The sequence below is a fragment of the Amborella trichopoda genome, chromosome 9 (assembly GCF_054954075.1).
Source record: "Amborella trichopoda isolate Santa Cruz 75 chromosome 9, AtrichopodaSantaCruz75HAP2 v2.0, whole genome shotgun sequence".
Taxonomy (NCBI): domain Eukaryota; kingdom Viridiplantae; phylum Streptophyta; class Magnoliopsida; order Amborellales; family Amborellaceae; genus Amborella; species Amborella trichopoda.
The window spans coordinates 56,103,281-56,123,240 of NC_142344.1; the positions used below are offsets into that span (position 1 = coordinate 56,103,281).

At 38.3% G+C, this 19,960-nt stretch overlaps 1 protein-coding gene across 1 annotated transcript; it reads right to left on the bottom strand.

The window, feature by feature from the left end:
* Window positions 1-3,005: 3,005 nt before the first annotated feature.
* LOC18447743 (metal tolerance protein A2) lies at window positions 3,006-17,593 on the bottom strand. The gene is made up of 2 exons (XM_006857830.4): window positions 17,272-17,593; window positions 3,006-4,472 (listed from the first exon to the last, which is right to left on the bottom strand). The coding sequence occupies exon 2, from the start codon at window positions 4,470-4,472 to the stop codon at window positions 3,228-3,230; it is 1,245 nt and encodes a 414-aa protein (XP_006857892.1). The 5' UTR covers window positions 17,272-17,593; the 3' UTR covers window positions 3,006-3,227.
* Between the last annotated feature and the right edge of the window lie 2,367 nt (window positions 17,594-19,960).

The window sequence follows — 19,960 nt, forward strand, 5'->3', positions numbered from 1 at the left end:
TCGGATGATTATTGTGTATGTCCAGGCTGCAATTGATAGTAAAAAACAAGAGGAAAAGTGGTTTATGCGTTGGGGGATGTAGAACTACATCTGAATCCCCTGAACCATCACACCTACATCTTTAACTAAAGATGTATGTGGAATTGTAGACTCTCTGGAAAAAGGTAAAATCTACAGTTTAAAAATTTCTTTCAAAATTTTATCCTTTTTAGTTTTTAAAATGTATTTATCTTTTCACATTCATGATCTTCATGTCATAAATTATCATCATCATTCGAGCCTTATCCCTACTATTTGGGATACCGCACGAGTCATATTCTGACATCCCTCTCTATCTCGTTATTCACAAAATAGATGTAATAAAAATTTTATGCTTGATGCCAACCTAACACAACCGGCCTCCTTCTCTAGACTTGGGACCGGCATGACCTGCTCCGGGCCAGTAATGGCAAACTACCAAGTTAGAGATTATATGAATGAATATGGAAGAAGAGATTAACTATGGCTAAGGGTCTCGTTTCCGGTAGATAAGAAGTCTCCCTCTCCTTTAGGTATTGGTAGAATATCAGTAAGACCTTCTTGTTGTAGTTCCTACTGTTTTAAAGCAACAACCTAGCTATTGGAGGAAAGGGATGGTAAGAGCCTAATAAATGGAAAGACAACTTACTACCCCACCTATAAAAGGTCAGAGTCCTCTATCTAATTCAGAGAAGGGTTTGCTTTTCTTTTGAAAGGGTAGGTGGGTCAGAGTCCTCTATCTAACTTAGAGGAGGGTTTGCTTTTCTTTTGTGTCGAATTGAAGTAAAGGGGATAACCTCAATACTAGAAGAGGAAAGCAAGATAAGGATTCAGTTTCGCTTGATTGCTCGCTTGTCTTGCATCATCTCTCGGTTTCATGGTAACATGGTTGAAGAAGTCTATATAGACCAACTTTCTGGATTTATCCAGCCTATAGACCAACTTTCTGGATTTATCCAGCCTCAGGAAAAAGGGCTTGTCTGTCTCTTTCGGAAAGCGAACCTAAAAGATTAGGTCCAAAATCCATCTCATAAGTTAAGATAATGAAGAATAGACACATATATATACATGAGTCCTAGGACTCATAAAAACCATGTCCAAACTAAAAAAGAATTGAAAAATCAGCCAATTAGACAATATTGGCGCTCCTTGAACTTGAATCGCGCACCTACAAAACCAATCGAAATCTAGCGATTCCAACTCGAATAAAACTACTGCTAAGTTGACCCTTACAAAATATCTACTAGAAAACTTAAAGAAGGAAATTTGTTCCATGAGTAAGCGGGTGCAAGAGCCCCAAAAATCCCCGGGTCAAATCAAATATGGATGGTATCAAAAATATCCTCAAAAAAATATATATATATTTTAAGTAAAAAAAAAAAAACGAAAAATTATATACATATCCATTATAGTTTTCGTTATTATGGTTCTACCGAATAGTTTTTGTTATTACCACCGTATCCATTTTATTCATGTCGAAACGAAAATTTAAAAAAAAGACGACTTCACCATATTTCTCCTAATCTTCTAATCTCATAATCCCTAAGATTTCTCCTAAAGTTATGGGCTCAAACTAGTTGTTCCCTTTTGATTTTATCGGATAACTATTAGAGAGGTAGAGAAATACGCCACAAGAGAGAGAAAGCAATTTTCTGTCCTTCAACCAAAATTTTCGATTCTTCAATAACCGAAATTGGTGAATGGTGTATTTTTCAGTTGTTGAACAACAAAAATTACTTTGAATTCAGTTGTTCAACAACCGAAAAAAGGTAAAGTAGTCTTTTTTAAAAATTTATGTTCTGACATGAAAAAAACAGACATGGTGGTAATAACGGAAACTATTTGGTAGAGCAATAATAACGGAAACTATAACAGATATGTATATAATTTTATCTAAAAAATTGTGCTTGGGAGCTACAGGTCTAGCATTAGGACACGGGACATTTCATCGTGCTTGGGAGCTACAGGTCTAGTATAAGGACATGGGGGTTAACGGTCTCATTGCAACACTGTATCTCAAGTTCAATTCTAGTATTGAATTTGAAAAAATCATCATCAAAGTCTTTTTACAACTATTTGGAGTTGGCTAAATGAATCTTAGTCCATTATTCTACTCTGTTAAGAGCCACACCCTCAGTAATCCTGATCTATCATTCTACTCTATTAAGGGTCACACCCTCAGTAAAACTATAAATCCTCATATCATATGTCCTTTTCAACCTACTTCTAACTCTTTTTTAACCTTCCACTTAAACTAACTCGCACTTTTTAACATGTGTTGTACTGAATCTACTATACATATGACTAGCCCACTTAGATCTACTTTATCTCATATTATCGTCTATTGGTGCCACATCTAAGTTATCCCAAATACATTCATTTCAAATCTATCCTTTCAACCACTCATCCATCTCAACATTGAATTTCTAAAAATAAAAAATAAAAAAACAAAAAAGCTTAAAAGTTTGCATGTCAATGATTTATTGATTAAAAATAAGAACAAGCCCTTGAATTGCAAAAGGTCCAATTCCAGTTCACCCAATCTGAGTCGAGCGATTCTTGAGTGGGATTGAATTGCACATAACAGAAAATAAAAGAATCCCTAACAAGCTGGTAGAATGAGGCCATTCCAAGGGTTCCTTACACCAGAAACGCCCACTTCTTGATCCCAATCTGCCTTGGCCATGGCCAAGGCCAATAACCGAGCCTGCTCGGTTATTCTCCATTGTTAGATGGAGATTTCCTCAAACCAAAACCCCAACCCCCAATTATCGATCAAACTCAGCCAGTTCCGAGCCTGATCAGTGATGCTTTAGGTTAGATGTTTGTTTGATCAGTGATTCTTTACGTTAGATGTTTGTTTGTGTATATTGTGCACAATTTGCCTATGCACTTGCTGAGTTTTCACACAAAAAAATGGAAAAAACAAATTATATGCCATCCAACCACATGATGAAAAGAATAAAAGATTCATAATGCACGCCTTATCAAGGAAATTGGCGGAGCTCTTCTCGATGAATATGAGGTCTACAACCCATGATCGGGGGCTTTCAAATGGCATGGATGCAAAACCAAATCAAAAGGAACATAAGGCTCCTCTCCAAATGGCGAAGTACAAGAGATCTAATAAAAAATGCGCCTATACATCCATGCCATGCATCCACACCTCATCACCATATCATCATCTCCATCGACATTATCCATACGCTCTAGCGCTCGATTTGTATGGTAACATGGCTGATGTTGTACTCTCTTTGCAGGTACCCAATCACCTTGTCCAACACATGATCTGCATCCGCCTCAGGTTGGATCTTCACATGGCATGCCAAGAGGATCTTCCCCACTGTGATAGCCCATATATGAAGCTCATGGACAGCCACTACCTCCTCCATCTCACATAACCCTTGCTCCAATCTAGTAGCATCAATCTCTCTTGGTGTACTCTCCATTAGAACCTCCAATATATTCCTAAGCATTTGGATGGTGGTTCCCAAAACAATCACCGAGAAAACGAGAGTGCATATAAGGTCTATTATCTTCCACTTCGGCTTGTACCAAATCAGAGCCCCACCTATCATGACCCCGATGCTTTGAATCGAGTCCCCGAGAACATGAAGATAAGCCCCTTGCAAATTGATATTTCTTTGCTTCTTGCTCTCACCATTTTCTCTATGGTTTTCAGTTTCATTGGTGCACCTGCATTCAATCAAGGGGTCTCTTGGGTTGTCTTCATCCTGACACACTGCTTTCCCGTGCTCATGGTAATGATGATGAGTTGTAACAATGGGACCATGATCATGGCCATACCCTGATGAGTGGGCATGGTCATGGATGTGGGCATGCTCACGCCCATGGCCATCTCCATTACCATGGTTGTGATCATGATGCCCATGTCCATGACCATGGTCATGACCCAGCAGAACAGCCATGATGATATTCACAACCAGCCCAAAAGCGGCAACTAAAAACATAAGGAAACCTTGAACTTCACCCGTGTCATTGACGATCCTAGCAATGGCTTCATAGACCAGGATCCCAGCTAGGAGCCAAATCATTTGAATCGAAACCAGTGCACCAAGGATCTCAATGCGAAAGAAACCATACGATTGGCGTGGGGTTGCTTCCCAACCTGATGCCCATAACGAGAACAAGGAGATAGCAAATGCAGCGACATCAGAGAGGAGGTGAGCAGCATCAGTTAAGATTGCGAGACTGTTAGCTTTTATACCACCAGCTACTTCAATACTCATGAATATTATGCACAAAACCACGGCCATCACCAGTTTTCTCATGGATGCCATCCGCTCTTTTGAATCTTTAGCACTGCTCACAGCATCGGAAAACCCGCAGGCTGCTGCCCCACAGCTCTTACTAGCACCCTGGCTTGGCCTTCCCACCGGCACATCTCCAATAATTTCTATTACCTGCCCATGTGGGTGACTCTGTGCCTCCATCTGAAATATCAGAACAGATACGAGCAAAAATATTGTCAAAAAGAAGGATGCGCATAGTGATCTTTGTAAATGAATGTGTTACATAAGTTTTAACATTCTGCAAATATATATCAGGTGTGTGTTTTATTTACATGGTGTTCCAGACAAACCCGCACACACATTCTTTCATATAGAATGTACTCCAAATTGCTTTTAACAGGATCAGAAAAAATTAGCAGAAGCACATAATTGATGAGGAATAAGAATGTCTTGCAACACATTCAGACAAATCAGTTGAAAGTGTCAGATTTGAATGAAGCAAAAGAGAATGTCATAAACTTTAGGCTAAGGGACTATTTACCTACATAAATTACATACAATCAGACAAAATAAAGTTATAGGCACTTACAGACTTACTCCACCCCAAAAGTCCACATAGAAGCAACTACCATACAAATAGTGCCAAAACTCACACCCCAAGGTCAACTTATTGGAGAAGAACAGGCATTGAGACTTTGCGCACTAAAGACCAACATCGACCTGGGAGATATCTAAGCAAACATGTCTCCAGGATGATGAAGATTGGATCTATTGTGGTGAGAAAAACGGTCAGGAACTTCTTTCAAATGGAACAACAATTGACTTCAATGTGCTTGCTCTGGGCATAGAATACTACCTTTCATCAAATCTAAATGGCTCTATGATTGTTATGGATAAAACACCTTTAAACAAAGAGTAGGTTGCGAAACCACCTCCCAGCACTTGTTATAAGCATTGTACCTTTCTTTAAGGAAACTAAGTCTTGTATATCTAAACTAGAATATGTTGCAAGCTGAAGTCTTCATGCAGAAAGCATCAAAGGTTAGTATCGATGAGAGAAATGTATGTATTTGATGATGCAAAGGTCGCCAACACAAGTTGCTAATGAGAAGAAACCATATACATGGCCAAGAAATTGTTAAATATCCCATCTATAATGAGTAAGAGTAGAAACGAGATCGTCCATCCATATAAATGACTCTCACAATCAATGGAGCAGGATATCCACAATTCAACCCAAACAACCACTATATAACATAATACGTGGTGCACAAAGTAACTAATATCTGATATGCTCCACAACAATCACATGGAGCCGAGAATGAAGGTTACAATTAAGCTAAGCACTAGACATCCTTTCTTCTCCAAAAAGAATAATTTAGATAAAGGCAAGAAGTAATCCTTCTCAACAAAAATCACACAAACAAGAAGCTATCACATCAAACGTGGTCGATAAAATTGAAACCCAATGACCCATGATGGAGTCTGAGAACGCTGTATCAGATGTGGTGGCATGGTAACATTCACAAATAGATTGCAAGGAACAAAGACACACTACCCATCAAGCTAAAAATGGTATTTGTGGTGAGAGACCTGGCTGCATGAAGGAAGTTCAGCATTAAAATGAGAAGTTCCCTAAAAAATGAGGGACATATCAGGCATTTGATAGCAATGTATCACGATGTTATGGAAACATTCACAGGTACATTGCAGTGAATAAAGTCACTACACACATCAAGCTAAAAATTATCCTTGTGGTGAGAGACCTGGTTTGCATGAGGGTAGTCCTCGCATATAATTGAAAACTTCCCCCAAACCAAATGAAGTTAACCTTGGCCTTAAAGAAAGGAAAAGAGATCCTAGGGTCAGATAGTTGCAAGAGAAGTAATAGGGCAAATACATTATCGTGGCCTTGGCAAAAATCTTCTTTTAGTCAAATACCATCTTGCCAAGAAGCTGGGTATTAAACTGAGACAAACAAACCTGGTCTCTTTTGGTCAATTTGTACATCCATCTTAATAGGAGTGACATGTCTGCCTGTCCAATCTTTCACTTTTAGTTGCCATTCATTCCTCCCAAAGCACAAATCTTTGGATGATCAATTTCCCTTGACATTGCATTGATCGCTATCTCCTTTTACCCTATAAAACCCAATTTCACGAATGTATGGATCATGTAGCATATGAAATTATGGATCCCAGGAAAACTTTCACCCCTTTTAAACTATGAAAACCAATGTCTCAAATAAACGTTTTTCCTAAGTAAGTTGATAGGATGAAGTACCTACAAATGCTCAAACAACCTCTAAAATGTTGTCCATCTAAACTTTGATTTGGACCATCAAAAGAAGTTCCAAATCCCCATCTAACATCCATTAAATTGATGATCCCAATTTAATTTTGGGGCTGATTTGATTTATTGGCCCTTGGGTCACTAGAACGTTTTTGCTTATATACAAACACACACACATCCATGCACACATTGCACATTTATAGGATATTTTTCCATTAAGACACTTCAATAGGGGTGCTTAGACAAGAGTAACAAGACCACCAGCACATAGTAACATATGGTTGGAGAGATATGAGGAAAAAGGCATTGAGCCCTTCCTGCCCCCTCCCCGGGGGGAAGGGGGACTTTTAAACTGAAAAATGTATCACAGCTGACGAGTTCTGATAGAATAACTGACTCTAGCTGTTCCAGTGGTCATGTTTAGTGTTTCACTTTCACTTTCTTCTACTGTCTTGCCTCGCCTTGTTCACTAGAGCACCATTTCTAGTTGCTAAAGACCACTTTCTTAGCAAGCCCTAACTTCTCATCTTCACCTGCACCTACTTAGATGGCTGACTCAGGAATGTAGCCCGTCATATTGCTTGTCATATTCTTTGCTAAGCAATAGCTCCATTGTGTGTGACGCAATATTCATTACAATCTACTCACTCACTCCATTCCCTCTTTAGAACCCTTTTCATTCATCTTCAACTGATTAGCCTGTGTTTTACAGTCCTGGTATTTCTTTTCATGTATCATTTATTAGTCAAGTTGTTGGTTGCAATTCCTCGTCATCATCTTTATCATCTTAACCTTATCCCTACTATTTGTGGTCAGCTACACGAATCTCGCTCTGCCATTTTGGCTATGGGATACATGAATCTCATTTATTAGTCAAGGGCCATATTCTCAGTCAAACCATAAGTCACCAATTACCTTAATCAAAGTTGGCTGCAATTCCTCAATTACCTTAATCGAAGTTCAACTGCCTTGGACCAATATGCTCGTCATGCACATAATCAAGTGAGCAACAAGCCAACTGAAAATTAGTAGGACATTTGGATTTAATGCATAAAGCCTTCTGGCTATGGGCTATGGAGATCTCCAGCAGAAGATTAATTCACCATGTGGGTTCATCGCACATAGCATGGGCACTTACTTTGGGTGGGGCGAAAGATATTCAGTTAGTTATGAGAAGGCCTGTTAGGGGAGGAGAAATATGACATCCATGAGTAGTTCGTCTAAGACTTCAATAGGTTTAGGTTGGGAACAAGAGTGGAGTTCGCTTTTTGGTGTGATGATTGGTGCAATGAGTTCAATCTTCAAATTGTTTCTCATTGCTCAAAGAAATTGCCATCAGCTAAGACATGTTTGTCAAGCAGTGCTAGTGCTAGTGGTTATATCGTAGAATGTTTTTTTAGAAAAAATTGTTAATTGTACATTGCAGAATGTTTGTACTAGGTAACTCAGGTTCATCTTTCCTTATCGATGCACAAGGTAATATGGGGCTGAGTGACTATTGGGTGTTTTCTTTCAAGCTTTTAGTCTAAGTTCCACAAGGAGTGGACATATCTATGAGTCTGATCTTTCTCTTTTAGACTCCATTCGTGCTTGCTAGAGTGCGAGCCTTTAAATAACTCGTTTCCCTTGAAATTGCATTAATACCTATGACTTCCTTTACACTATGAAAACCAGTTCCCCGAATGTCTATCTTATATCACGATCTTATGTCAAGTGGAGGAGGAGAATGTGGATCCTCTTTTTCTTCTAGCTCTTTCTGGTATTACTTATGTTGTTCTTCGACTTGATTGGATTCGGCAGATCTTACTGTGAGTGGCAACTTCTTTGATTTTTGAATTTGATTGATGGAATACCTGTAATATCTATGTGGTATATATGTCTCCACTCATCTTTTGTAGCTTCTTGTTAAAGCCATATCTGAGAGGATCCATGATATTCTGGTTCATAGTTGCTAGATCTCCCAAAGTAGGTGGACATCCCATTCTAGAATCTTGATCCGGCAGTCCGAGAAAGGGATCTTGATCTTTAAATTCTAGGCTCTCGATCCCCATTGTTAGGGATCTCGACTCCCACTATAATGAACATGATAACGACCAAACTGATTATTTTCTTTATCTATAGCCAGCTAGCAATGCAATTATATTTTTAATACAGTTGCACTGTTGCTTCATCATCATCATCACCATCACCACCATCACCATTCGAACCTTATCCCAACTATTTAGGGTTGACTACACGAATTTTGTTTCTCCATTCCGCTTTATCAAGTACCAGTCAAGCTATAAGCCACTATATCTCCTTTCACTACTTTCATCCATGTCCTTTGGGCTTTCTTCCTTGCCCTTTTCGAGCATCTCACGTGCACTAAATTGCCCCTCCTCCTAACCGGTGTTGTTCAAGGTCAATGTAGCACATGGCTAGATTACTTAAGTCTACTTTCCCTCATCGACATGTCGTTTCTTGACTACTTTATATTCTGTCCCATAAAGAATGGCTGGTCTTGCATCTGTCCTATAGAATTTCCCCTTTAGTTTCATTTGTATGTGACAATCACTAAGACTACAAAAGAACATCTCCACTTCGCCACCCAGATTTAATTCTATGAGCGGCACCTTCCTCAATTTCTCTGTTCTCATAGATTATCGACCCAAGATATTGAAAATAATTTTTTATATTACTCCTATTATTACTAAACTTGCATTTCATATATTCTATCTTAGTCTAGCTAATTTTAAAATATTTAAATTCTAGAGCATTCCTCCAAAGTTCTAAATTTGCATTAACATTCTCTCTAGTTTCATCTATCAAAGCTATATCATCTATAAAAAGCATACACCACAGTTACCTCACCCTGTAGATATTTAGTTAACCCATCCATAACCAAAGCAAAGAGATATGGGCTCAGACCTAACCCCTAATACAAGCCTATTGTCATTGAAAACTCACTTGTCTCTCCACTAGTTGTCCTCAAACTAGTTTGCGCTCCCTCTTTACATATCTCTCACTATGTCAATATATCCTTTAGAGACTCATTTCTTATCTTAAACCCACCAAATTAACTCTCCAGGTACTCTATCGTATACCTTCTCTAAATCAATAAAGACCATGTGGAGGTCTTTTCTCTTCTCCCTAAACTTCTCTAAATCAATTGACTAAGTAAGAAAATAGCCTCAATTGTTGACCCCGTGTCATAAAACCAAACTGATCACACTCGTTTCATATTGTAGTCGTTGCTCAATCACTCTCTCCCACAGCTTCATAGTGTGGCCTATAAGTTTGATCCCCTCGAAAGTTCGCACAATTATGTATGTCTCTTTTGGCATGGTAAATAGGCACCACAGTACTTTTTCCCTAGAATATGCCAATCTCTCATTCTCTATTAGAATACCATTTGATCCTAAAGCCTTTCCTATTTTCATCTTTCTCAAAGCTTCTTTCACTTCAGACATCCTAATCCTAATAATGTAGCTATGACCTCGATCTCATTTATGTCAGTTTCCTCCTAAGGCTATGCTCCCATACTTGACTCATTTAACAATTTTTTAAAATAAATTCTCCATCTTTCGTTGACCTTGTCATCCTCCACCAAGACCCTCTGATTCTCACTCTTATTGCATTTAATAAAATCTTGATCCCTACACTTCCCCTCCCTCATTTTTGCTAGTTTGAAAACATCTCGGTCAGGATCGGATCATAGTGCATAGATCATAAGCCTTGAGTTTAGCTTATGATCTTAGCATTCTTCTTGGCACTTCTAAATTTTGATCATGAATATTCCATTGCCGGGCTTTAGAACATAACCACTTTTCGCTAGTAACCTTTTAAACCTCATCATTACACCACCAAGTTTCTTTAACTGAAAAATTCCTTTCATTCTAGATTCCTCTAAAATTTCTTTTGCCACCTTCTTAATACCAACGTTCAAAACAGCGGAGGCGGCCATGGGCCCTGACTGCCTAGGCCAATGGGCAGCCCTACGGGCCACCCGGGGGGGGGGGGGAGGGGGCAGGATTTGGAGTTAGAGGTGGGAGGCATATGTTTTGTGTGTGTGTGTAAATATATATATATATTGTGTGTGTGTGTGTGCATATAGTGTGTATGTGTCCGTGCATGCGTATGCGTGTGTGAGGCCTCGCATGAAATACTTAAAGAATAAGATAGAGAGCACATATATCCGTGTTTGTGAGAGAGGTCTTTAACACTTAAAGCACGTGCTTCTTTGTCTTCTTCCAAAATGGAGAGAGAGAGAGAGAAAGAGAGAGAGAGAGAGAGATTGTGTGAGAGCGGGACCTCGCATCAAACACTTGGACATAATCTTCTTCTTTTTCTTCTTCTTACATGTAAAGAGAGAGCATATGGGTCCATGTGTGTCGTTGTATAAAATATGTGTGTGTGTGTGTGTGTGAGAGAGAGAGAGAGAGAGAGAAAGGCCATGCATAAAACATTTGGAAGCCAACTTCTTCTTCTTCTTCTTATATAGAAACAACACATGGGCCCATGTGAGAGAGAGAGGCTTTAGATACGCTTGAATTTTTGTTTTTTAATGTGGCTTTTTTTAAAGGGGTGGCATGCACTAGGCGCCTCCCCTGAGCCTGCATAGTCAAGCGCCTTGTGCATGCCTGCCTAGCAGCAGTTAGGCGGCCGATTTTTTCAACCTTGCCTAACATAATCAGCTATCTGATTCCACATATCATGAACTAGTTATAAATAAAGAGATCCCTACTTGAAAGAGTATATATAATTATATAGTCCTCAATTATATTGGTTATAGTTAAACCTAGGAGAAACCTCTTCTATTTACTCCTTGGTTTTTACACCAAACTCTGTAATAAATTAAATAAACAAATTAGGGGTTGCTGACAAATTATAATCCACATATGAGTTAATCTCAAGGACAGATCAACCCTCCGCATATTACCAAGTGCGACGGCCAATCAAGTGCACTAGAAGGGAAAGGGAAAGAAACGGTAAAATGTAAAGATAATCTAAACCCAAAAAGTGAAAAACAGAGTTAAAAGATGCAGACTTCTTAGATGCAAACTTCTTGCTCGAAGCAAGGCTCGCAGGCCCGGTATTGGGAGTCGAAACTCAGATGAAACTACTTCATACGTGAGTTGCCTTCTTGAGAAATTGGTTGGAACCACCTTTGGGCTTGAAATGTGTGTAGATGGGATGCTAAGGCCAAGTAACTCATGGCATTAACGTCTAAGTTGTCTTAAGTTTAGTCTTGCCATAGGAATGGGCTTAATGCTAGGTGGATAAGGTGGTAGGTTGCCACAACATGACATCTTGAGTTGTTCCTACCATGTGTAGGGGATCACATCCCCACTAAACTGCCCAAAACAAAAAAAAAGTTTATTCTCGTCACTCATGGTTGGAATGGGTTTAGATTGCAAGGGAGTGTTTAAGGTTTAGGCCTAGGCTAAGGTCTCAAGAGTGTTAGAGTTTGTTTAAATGGACAACAGATTTGTTTGAATTCGACTGCCAGAAAATTCCCCTTGAGCAGTTTATAGGCAAATCCCCCCACCCCCAAAAACAAAGATATCGACTATGTGCAAGAATCAAGTCATCGGATTTGTTCAGCTCACCATGAGTAGGAAAAATAACGGTGCGCGACACGACATGCACCGAGCAAACTGACAACCCCAAATTTCGCAGTCAACGAGTTGTTGGCTCATTTCCTGATGCTTTATGAGGTATAAGCACCTTTTCTCAATTTCGGATGGGCTTTATGATTCAAATCTCTCTTGTGTCCAATCTTATCCACTTTAAGGAGGGTATTTGATGGTTTTCAAAAACTTTCTATGCTCTTTAAGGAGTACAGAACATAGTGAAGGTATTTTATGGGTGTCCAAAGCAAGCATGGTCCCTATCATCAGTTCTTAAGGTTTCCTTTCTTCTTTTTTCGAATGAGATCATTTCCTAAGGTTTATGGGATCAATTTCTCTAAGTTTTAATTGCCGTTCAGGCTAGGTTCAAGTTTAGGGTCAAGGCCAATTTGACGATTAGGTGTCTACATGGATATTACTCATTAAGATTGGGAGGAAGATCTCCAAAAGATTGGAACCGAGATCCCTAACATTTTGGGTTCTTGATCTCGAATATATTCATTGTATGGACAACTCGTCCAACCATAGGGATCTTCTAGCTTTTCACGATTTCTTGCTCCCGATCCCAAAAATTATGGAATGGTGATGCAATTCCCCTTTCTATTGAATAAGGGGTTCTCCCCTTGTACATGCATTAGTTGTTGATTCGAAAAGTTTAGAAAAACTTTTTCTTCAGGTAGTAGAGTGCCATTTTTGTTTGATGTTTGCTCCTGTATCTCTTCTCAACTTGGATTTGGCTCCTAGTTACTTTTGTTAGGTTTTGAACTTTTGATGCATATTATTAGCATATTGGGATTTCTCCGAGGGACAATATATTTTAATTTCATGACTACATGGCATGAGGCCATGATAGTTAGCGCCATCCAATCAAAGGATTGGATAGGGGTGATCGAGAGCGTTAGACTTACAAGAACATGAGATGGTGGTTACAGTTGTCTCCTCATTACTATTCCTTCCATTCACTAGACAATGATGAGCCTACAACCACATGTTTCAGGCAGTCCAAGAATCATTTCATCATCATCATCAGAGCCTTTTCCCAACTATTTGGGGTCGGCTATATGAATCCTGGTCTGCCATTCTTCTCCATCAAGGACCATACCCTCAGTGAGGCCATAAGTCCCCATATATTTTCCCACTACTTTCAACCATGTTCTTTTGGGCCCACCCCTTGTCCTTTTTGAGCCTTCAACTTGAACCAACGCGCATCTCCTAACAGGTATTGTATTGGTCGGCATTGCACATGGCCAGCCCATCTAAGTCTACTTTCTCTCATATTATGAACCTTTTATCTTACTTTTATATAACAAAAATTCTAGTGTTAATATTCCACCATATATCAGCCCATAGTTCCGACCCACTTAGGCGCCCTCAAATAAAAACCTTTTTCCTCTACCATAGTAAAGTTTCATGGTATTATGTACCATGGTCTTGTCTAAACTCCCATATGGCCAAAGTAGCTAAGTAGAAAAGCTGCATAAAAACATGTGTGCGCGTATGGGAAAAGGTTTCTCAGAATAAATATATGCGAAAAGGTTCTACCGGCCCAAGGGCCAATACCACAGCAATTAACCTTCCCCCAATCCACCAATTTCAATTGGGTGAGGCACCCCCAAAGGAACCAAACTCAATATTACTATCATGAAGTAGAAAATCCCTCTCCTACCAAAAAGAAAAGTGGATTTGGAGTTCAACAACTGCTCTATATCCAATTGCCCACAAGATTTAATCTGGACCTCGAAGTTGGTGGATGCCAGATGAGTATTTGGAGCTCTTTTAAGATCCAAACTAACTATAGATAGTGTTTTAAAGGTTCAGGCCTTTGTGGGTCCTTCACCCCATCAACTTCCTAAGTGAAAACATTTGTCTGGGAAATTGGTTTTCATATTGTAAAAAGGGATGATGAAAGTTTCCCTAGGATCCATAATATGATCAGCTACATGACTGGAGATGCAGATATTTGGGAAATTCATTCCCATATTGCAAAAGGAAATAGCTATTAATACAATGTCATGGCAAACCAATCATCCAAAGGCTTGGGCTCTAGCTTTTAATGCAAAACCACGGCAAACCAATCATCCAAAGGCTTGGTTTCCAGGAGGGGTGAATAGCAGCTAAAAGTGCATTTATTCACTGTAATCTACCTGAAAATGTTCACATGCCACCACATCTAGGTGCTATTAGACACCTAACATATCCATTAGAATCATAAGGCAACATGGACATGGACTCCAACAGTATTGGGTGCAAATTATAAAATTATACAGACTAGGATCAATGTGATTTCTTCCTTTTGCTTGTCAACTAGGAAGGATTACTTCGTGCCTATAAGTACCTATATTGTGATTATTGGAGATGATAAAATTTCTTTTCCTCAGCTTATTTGTAAGCCCCATGTGATTGTCAAGGAGGATATCAAATATTTGTTACCTTGGCCCTCATATTATTTTATAACATATAACTATCTCCCCTAGCTATTTGGTTCAAATAGTGGATTTTGCTTGATTAACTGTCAAAGTCATCTATACAGATTAGGATCTCATTTCCAGATTTACTCGTTATCAAATACTTATTAGGATATTTGACAATTGCTTGGTCATATATCATTCGTGTTGTTTATGTTCCTTGGTTATGATTTCTCCTCATAAGCAACAGACATTGGCAACCTTTGCATTATCAAAGAAATGGTTTCCAATAATGACCTTTGATGTTTTCTTCATCATGACTTTAGCTTGCAGTATCTTCTAGTTTAGCTACAAAAATCTTGGGATATGGGGTTGGTAACAAGCGGGGGTGGAAGAGGCCCTGGCCTAAGTGGGTCAAATACCACCCAAGAAAAAAAAGGGAAAAAATAAGTAATAAAACAAGGGCCAGGCCAAGACAAATGGGCTGGCCCTGTTGTGGCCCTCGGCCCTGGCCTGGCCCAGGCCCCTGAGCAACATCTTGTGGCCCAAGCCCTATTTTTTTAGAGCCGGCCTAACTGCACCGAGTCGCTTGTTTCATTGTCGGGCCTATTAGGATCCTTTATTAACAAGGAGTTCAACGTTATAACAAAGAAGCTCTAGGAGATGGTCTGGCAACCTACTCTTTGTTTAAAAGTACAATGACTTCAGGCAATAGGTTTAAGGATCTTTTGTGGGTGGCTATTGTTTGTAATTTTAAGACTTATCAACCTAACTGTAAACGATAGAATTTATCAAAGGATGAAAAACTTAAGAGTTTACCCAACAAAAAAAAAAGGAACAAAGAAAAGTTAATATTACAATAGTTAAATGCTGAACTTCTTCGTGCGCGGAGAAGTTCTATCAGAGACTAATGAAACCATAATGTTCTGACAAAGTTAACTACATACATGTTGAAGGCCAATAATACTGCCACATATTATGTAAGATTTCACATTCATTGATTTATCATAAGCCAAAAGTTATTCAAATATAATGCGGTTTCAAGCACAAGGCACCTCTAGAAACTATTAGGTTCTACAAGAACAAACATAATTCAGGCCATAACAAAAGGCTTTTCTTTTTTTAGGCCATAGAAAAGATGATTCAAGCACAAACAAAGACATGATAGGAGACAAACAAATGTGAACTAATGGTTCTCAAATCTCAATACATAATTAAAAAAGGGTTGAAGTTGTGGTGGTAACACCACCAAAACCTCAGCTACCGGTCTAGGTTTTCATTCTCACTTACGCATTCTAAAACCACTAACTATTTCTAAAAAAACAGGTAGGGGCCTGTATTCCCCACTGATCTACCCAAAAAAAAAAAAATTCCAAAAAGTGGTAGTGCATAGTAAATTTTGGGCAATAGCAAAAAGCTTTTTATTTGTTTTGTTTTTTACTTTGATAGACCATAAAAAATATAAGAGCTCAGCCAAGAAAGAAGGAGATAAAAAGGAATATGCCCAAAATTGGCAACAGAACTCACATCAAATACTTCAAAAATATAATCAAATTGAAGAACTCAAAGTCGTGTCATACATATATAGTCAAATAGAACAATCAGTGTGCTGGGACTAGGCCAAGTACCCAAACAAAATCGAAAAAAAAATTGTAAAAAAAAATAATTTATGTCATGCAAATTTTCTTACCTAATTTAGATGTATTTGAAAAAGATTGGCGGGTGCCTTTTGCCATAATCACATTTTTTTATTTCTTTTTTTTTGGATTTTTTAATATCCCAAACTGCAAATTGTTTTTTTTTAATCCACGTTTTCTCGACCTTTTTTTTACCTTGTTCAACTTTTTAAAGGTTTTTTTGGTTTGAATTCACTTTTAACACATGCTTTTAGTTTTTTCCATTTTTTTCTTATTTTTTCCCATTTTTTAGGGACTTCTGAAATTTTGGCCCTTTGCTGGACTCGGTCGAGTAACTTGCATCGGCCAGGGGGCGAGTCCCCTAGTTGAGGTGGGTCCCTGTACACTGAGAATAATTAACCAAAAAATTGTAAAAAGTAATCAAGCATTTTCCAATAAAAGCAAGGGATGAACAAGATATACCAATATCACAGCATCAATCTACTAAGCACTATCCATTAACCATAGGACAAATAAATTCATCATCATCATCATCCAAGTCTTATCCTAATTATTTGGGGTCGGTTATTTATATAGGAAAAATAAATTAAATCACTATAATTAATTAACCTCTGCAATTATTTTAACTACAGTGAACCAAAACTCCTGTAACTACTGTAAAAGGATATTAGGTTTACAGTGGGTTTTCATATTTAGATAATTTCAAAATTTTCATAGATTTAATGTGATTAGGCTTTACAATACCCAAACTATGGTTTACTGTATGCTAAAATTAGAGTTTACTTTCTCCATCGGTTCTTAAGAAATAGGGTTCCTGCCATTACAGTTTCAAAAGCCTCTGCTACCCAAAGTGTAGTCTCGAATATCCCTGCAACTATCTGATTAACTGAACTAGTTAAACATCTCACTCTCTATAAACCAAAATCAGGGTTTATAGCGAACCCAAAATAGGGTTCAGATTGAACCCATATTGGGGAATACGGTGAAACCCAAACAAGGGTCTTCTACTAGTCTAAAAAATTACGGTTTACGATAAGGTTTGAGAATTGGGCTTCACCTGGTCCTGGGTTTCCGTTTTTGAAGCTCGCAAGAGCCTGTATCTGAAGTTTCACCACGGCTTTCTAGGATTAGCGTTTCCGGATTGGGGAGGCTCGCCGATTGTCTAGAGAGAAAGAGAGAGAAACAAAGGAGAATTAAAGAGAGAGAGAGAGAGGGGAAGAATTAGAAAGAGAGAAAGACGTTATGGTATCTGAGAAAGAGGATTGAGAATATCTGAAAAAGTGGAAGGAGAAAGTGGGGACCCCTCTAGAGAGAGATATGGGGTTGGTGGATTCGAGAAAGAGGGAAAAAAAATTGATTGGGGAAAGGCGCGAATCGGTGGAGAGAGAGAGAGAGAAATGGGAGAGTTAGAGAGAGAGGTGAGAGACTATGACAGAGAGACGTCAGAGTATCTGAGGGGGAAAGTGCGAGGAAGAGAAAGTGGGGATCTCTCTAAAGAGAATCAGAGAGAAAGAGAAATGGTTTTGGGGTATTCCACAATGAAAGCAAAAAGCGGATTGGAAAGGGGGGCGATCAGTAGAGAAAGAGAGACGTTATGGGATTCGATCGGTAAGAGATAGAAAGAGAAAGAGAGACAGAGAGAAAGAGAAAGAGAAAGAGAGAGACAGAGGAAGAAAAAGAGAGAAATAGAGAGACGGATAGAGAGAGAAACAGAGAGAGATGCGTTCTGGGTTCGATCAGTAAGACAGAGAAAGAGAGGCGTTTTAGGTTTCGATCATTAAGAGAGAGAGACAGAGGATAGCTTCGCCCGTGCCCCATGCAATGGACCGACGAATCATCGTCCGAATATGCCTCATGCATCTGTCACACCAGTCCGCACGCACGCCCTTGTCCATCACACGGATGAGCATTTTCATCCGTGTGTTGTTGAGCCCACGAGCATGTGGGATTGACCACGTTTTGAAACCGTTGGATCGGTCTGAGTGCAAATAATTGATCTTGACGTAGGCTACATGTACGTCTTTATCCATCCTAAACTACTCGGCCAATTACGTTTAGGTTTTCCACACGCGAATAATATTTTATAGAGAAAAGTTTATACCTCTAATCTAAACCATCGAATTATAGCCTACCTCAATCATTTTACCCCAAGATAGCTGATTTGATGCTCAATTATCATCATCTCCACATCCGAATGCATGGATATGAAAAAAATATAGATTTCAAGTAGTTTTGAAAACAGTGCGTTTTGTAATGTAATTTTTTTTATCAATTATTAATATTTCATAGATCTATCGATCTACACTATTTTTTATACTTTAAACTTTATAAATAAAAATGAAAATATATTAAAGAAATAATGATCCTATGAGACCTTTCCAACATCCATGTGTGTAGGATTCCAAATGATCACCAGTAAATTTGGTACAGATCTCTAAAAAAGTCAAGTCTCACACCCATGTGATAATATTTCTAGAGATCTGTATCAAATTTAATGATGTTCGTTTGGAGTTCTGCACAAATGGATGTGGGAGGATCTCATATGATCATTACTCATATTTTAATGCTATTACAATGATTTTCAGCATTAGAATCACATTTCTCGACAATATTTGGAAATAGGTTCTAATTTGATTGTTTAGAGCCTAGGCTCTGTACGACACCCAAATTTATAAAATTCATAATAAATAACTAGTTTTATTTTATCTAGACTCCACTAGACCTGGCTCCTTGGATCCGGTCAAAGTGGGACTCAATCCTCCTTGGATCCGATCAAAGTGGGACTCAATCCTCCTTGGATCCGATCAAAGTGGGACTCAATCCTCTAAAACTTTGATATTCTAGTAGTTTTAGAAATGTAATAAGTTTTCAATTCATTGTAATTCTTTTTTTTCTTTGTGGAAAAACAGCATCCATTTTGAATCTTTGACATGGCGTCATGAGCTATAAGCAATGAATATGTAACATAATTTAGGTGTGGTTTCTATAAGGTTGCCATCTTAAACAATCCAATTAAGGCGCACCTTCAAAATTTATCATGATATGTAATTTTGGAATTAAAAAACTTAGGATTATCTCAAAATTTATTTTTATATCTAATTATAAAAATTTAAACTCCAAAAATAGTTAAAATCAAGTAGATCTATAAACATATGAAAATCTTGAAAACAAACAGTCTAGATAAGGTGTTGTAAGATGAATTGTTTATGGGACTCAAAATCTTTTTTTTTTTTCATATTCATATATATCGATGTTAAGATGATCAATTAGAGGGCTTTTAACATTAAAACAACTCTTTCCGATGGATTTTTTAGGTGCATATATAATTCTACATTTTAAGGTTGCAACCTTATAAACTTTTTTCTAATTTAATTAGATGTATCTAAAACGGATCTACTTTGAAGTGAGTATTCCCTAGATACATGCCTAAGTTGAATCGATTTAAAAAAAAAAACATAAAGTTGGGGATTCCTCTTAAAATTCTAGCGTCTATATTAGCTTTATTTATTTGTTGGCGTTTCGAGTTGACTTGACTTCGAAATTTTTGCTAGACCATTTTTACATTATGGTCGGTATGGAGCATTTTTACATTATGATGACCTGGAAAGCGGCCTTACGTCCTAATGTGTGGGCCACAATGCTTTATTACTGCATGTCGTCACCCTCGTTAGTCATTTCATGAATTAGAGCCACGTTTCGTTAAGGTGTTAGTCATAAAAAAACTTATTACCTTTTTTAGCCGCCTT

What these genes read in the sequence shown, in the direction of transcription:
- LOC18447743 (XM_006857830.4), bottom strand. Translation starts at nt 4,472, where the DNA reads ATGGAGGCACAGAGTCACCCACATGGGCAGGTAATAGAAATTATTGGA.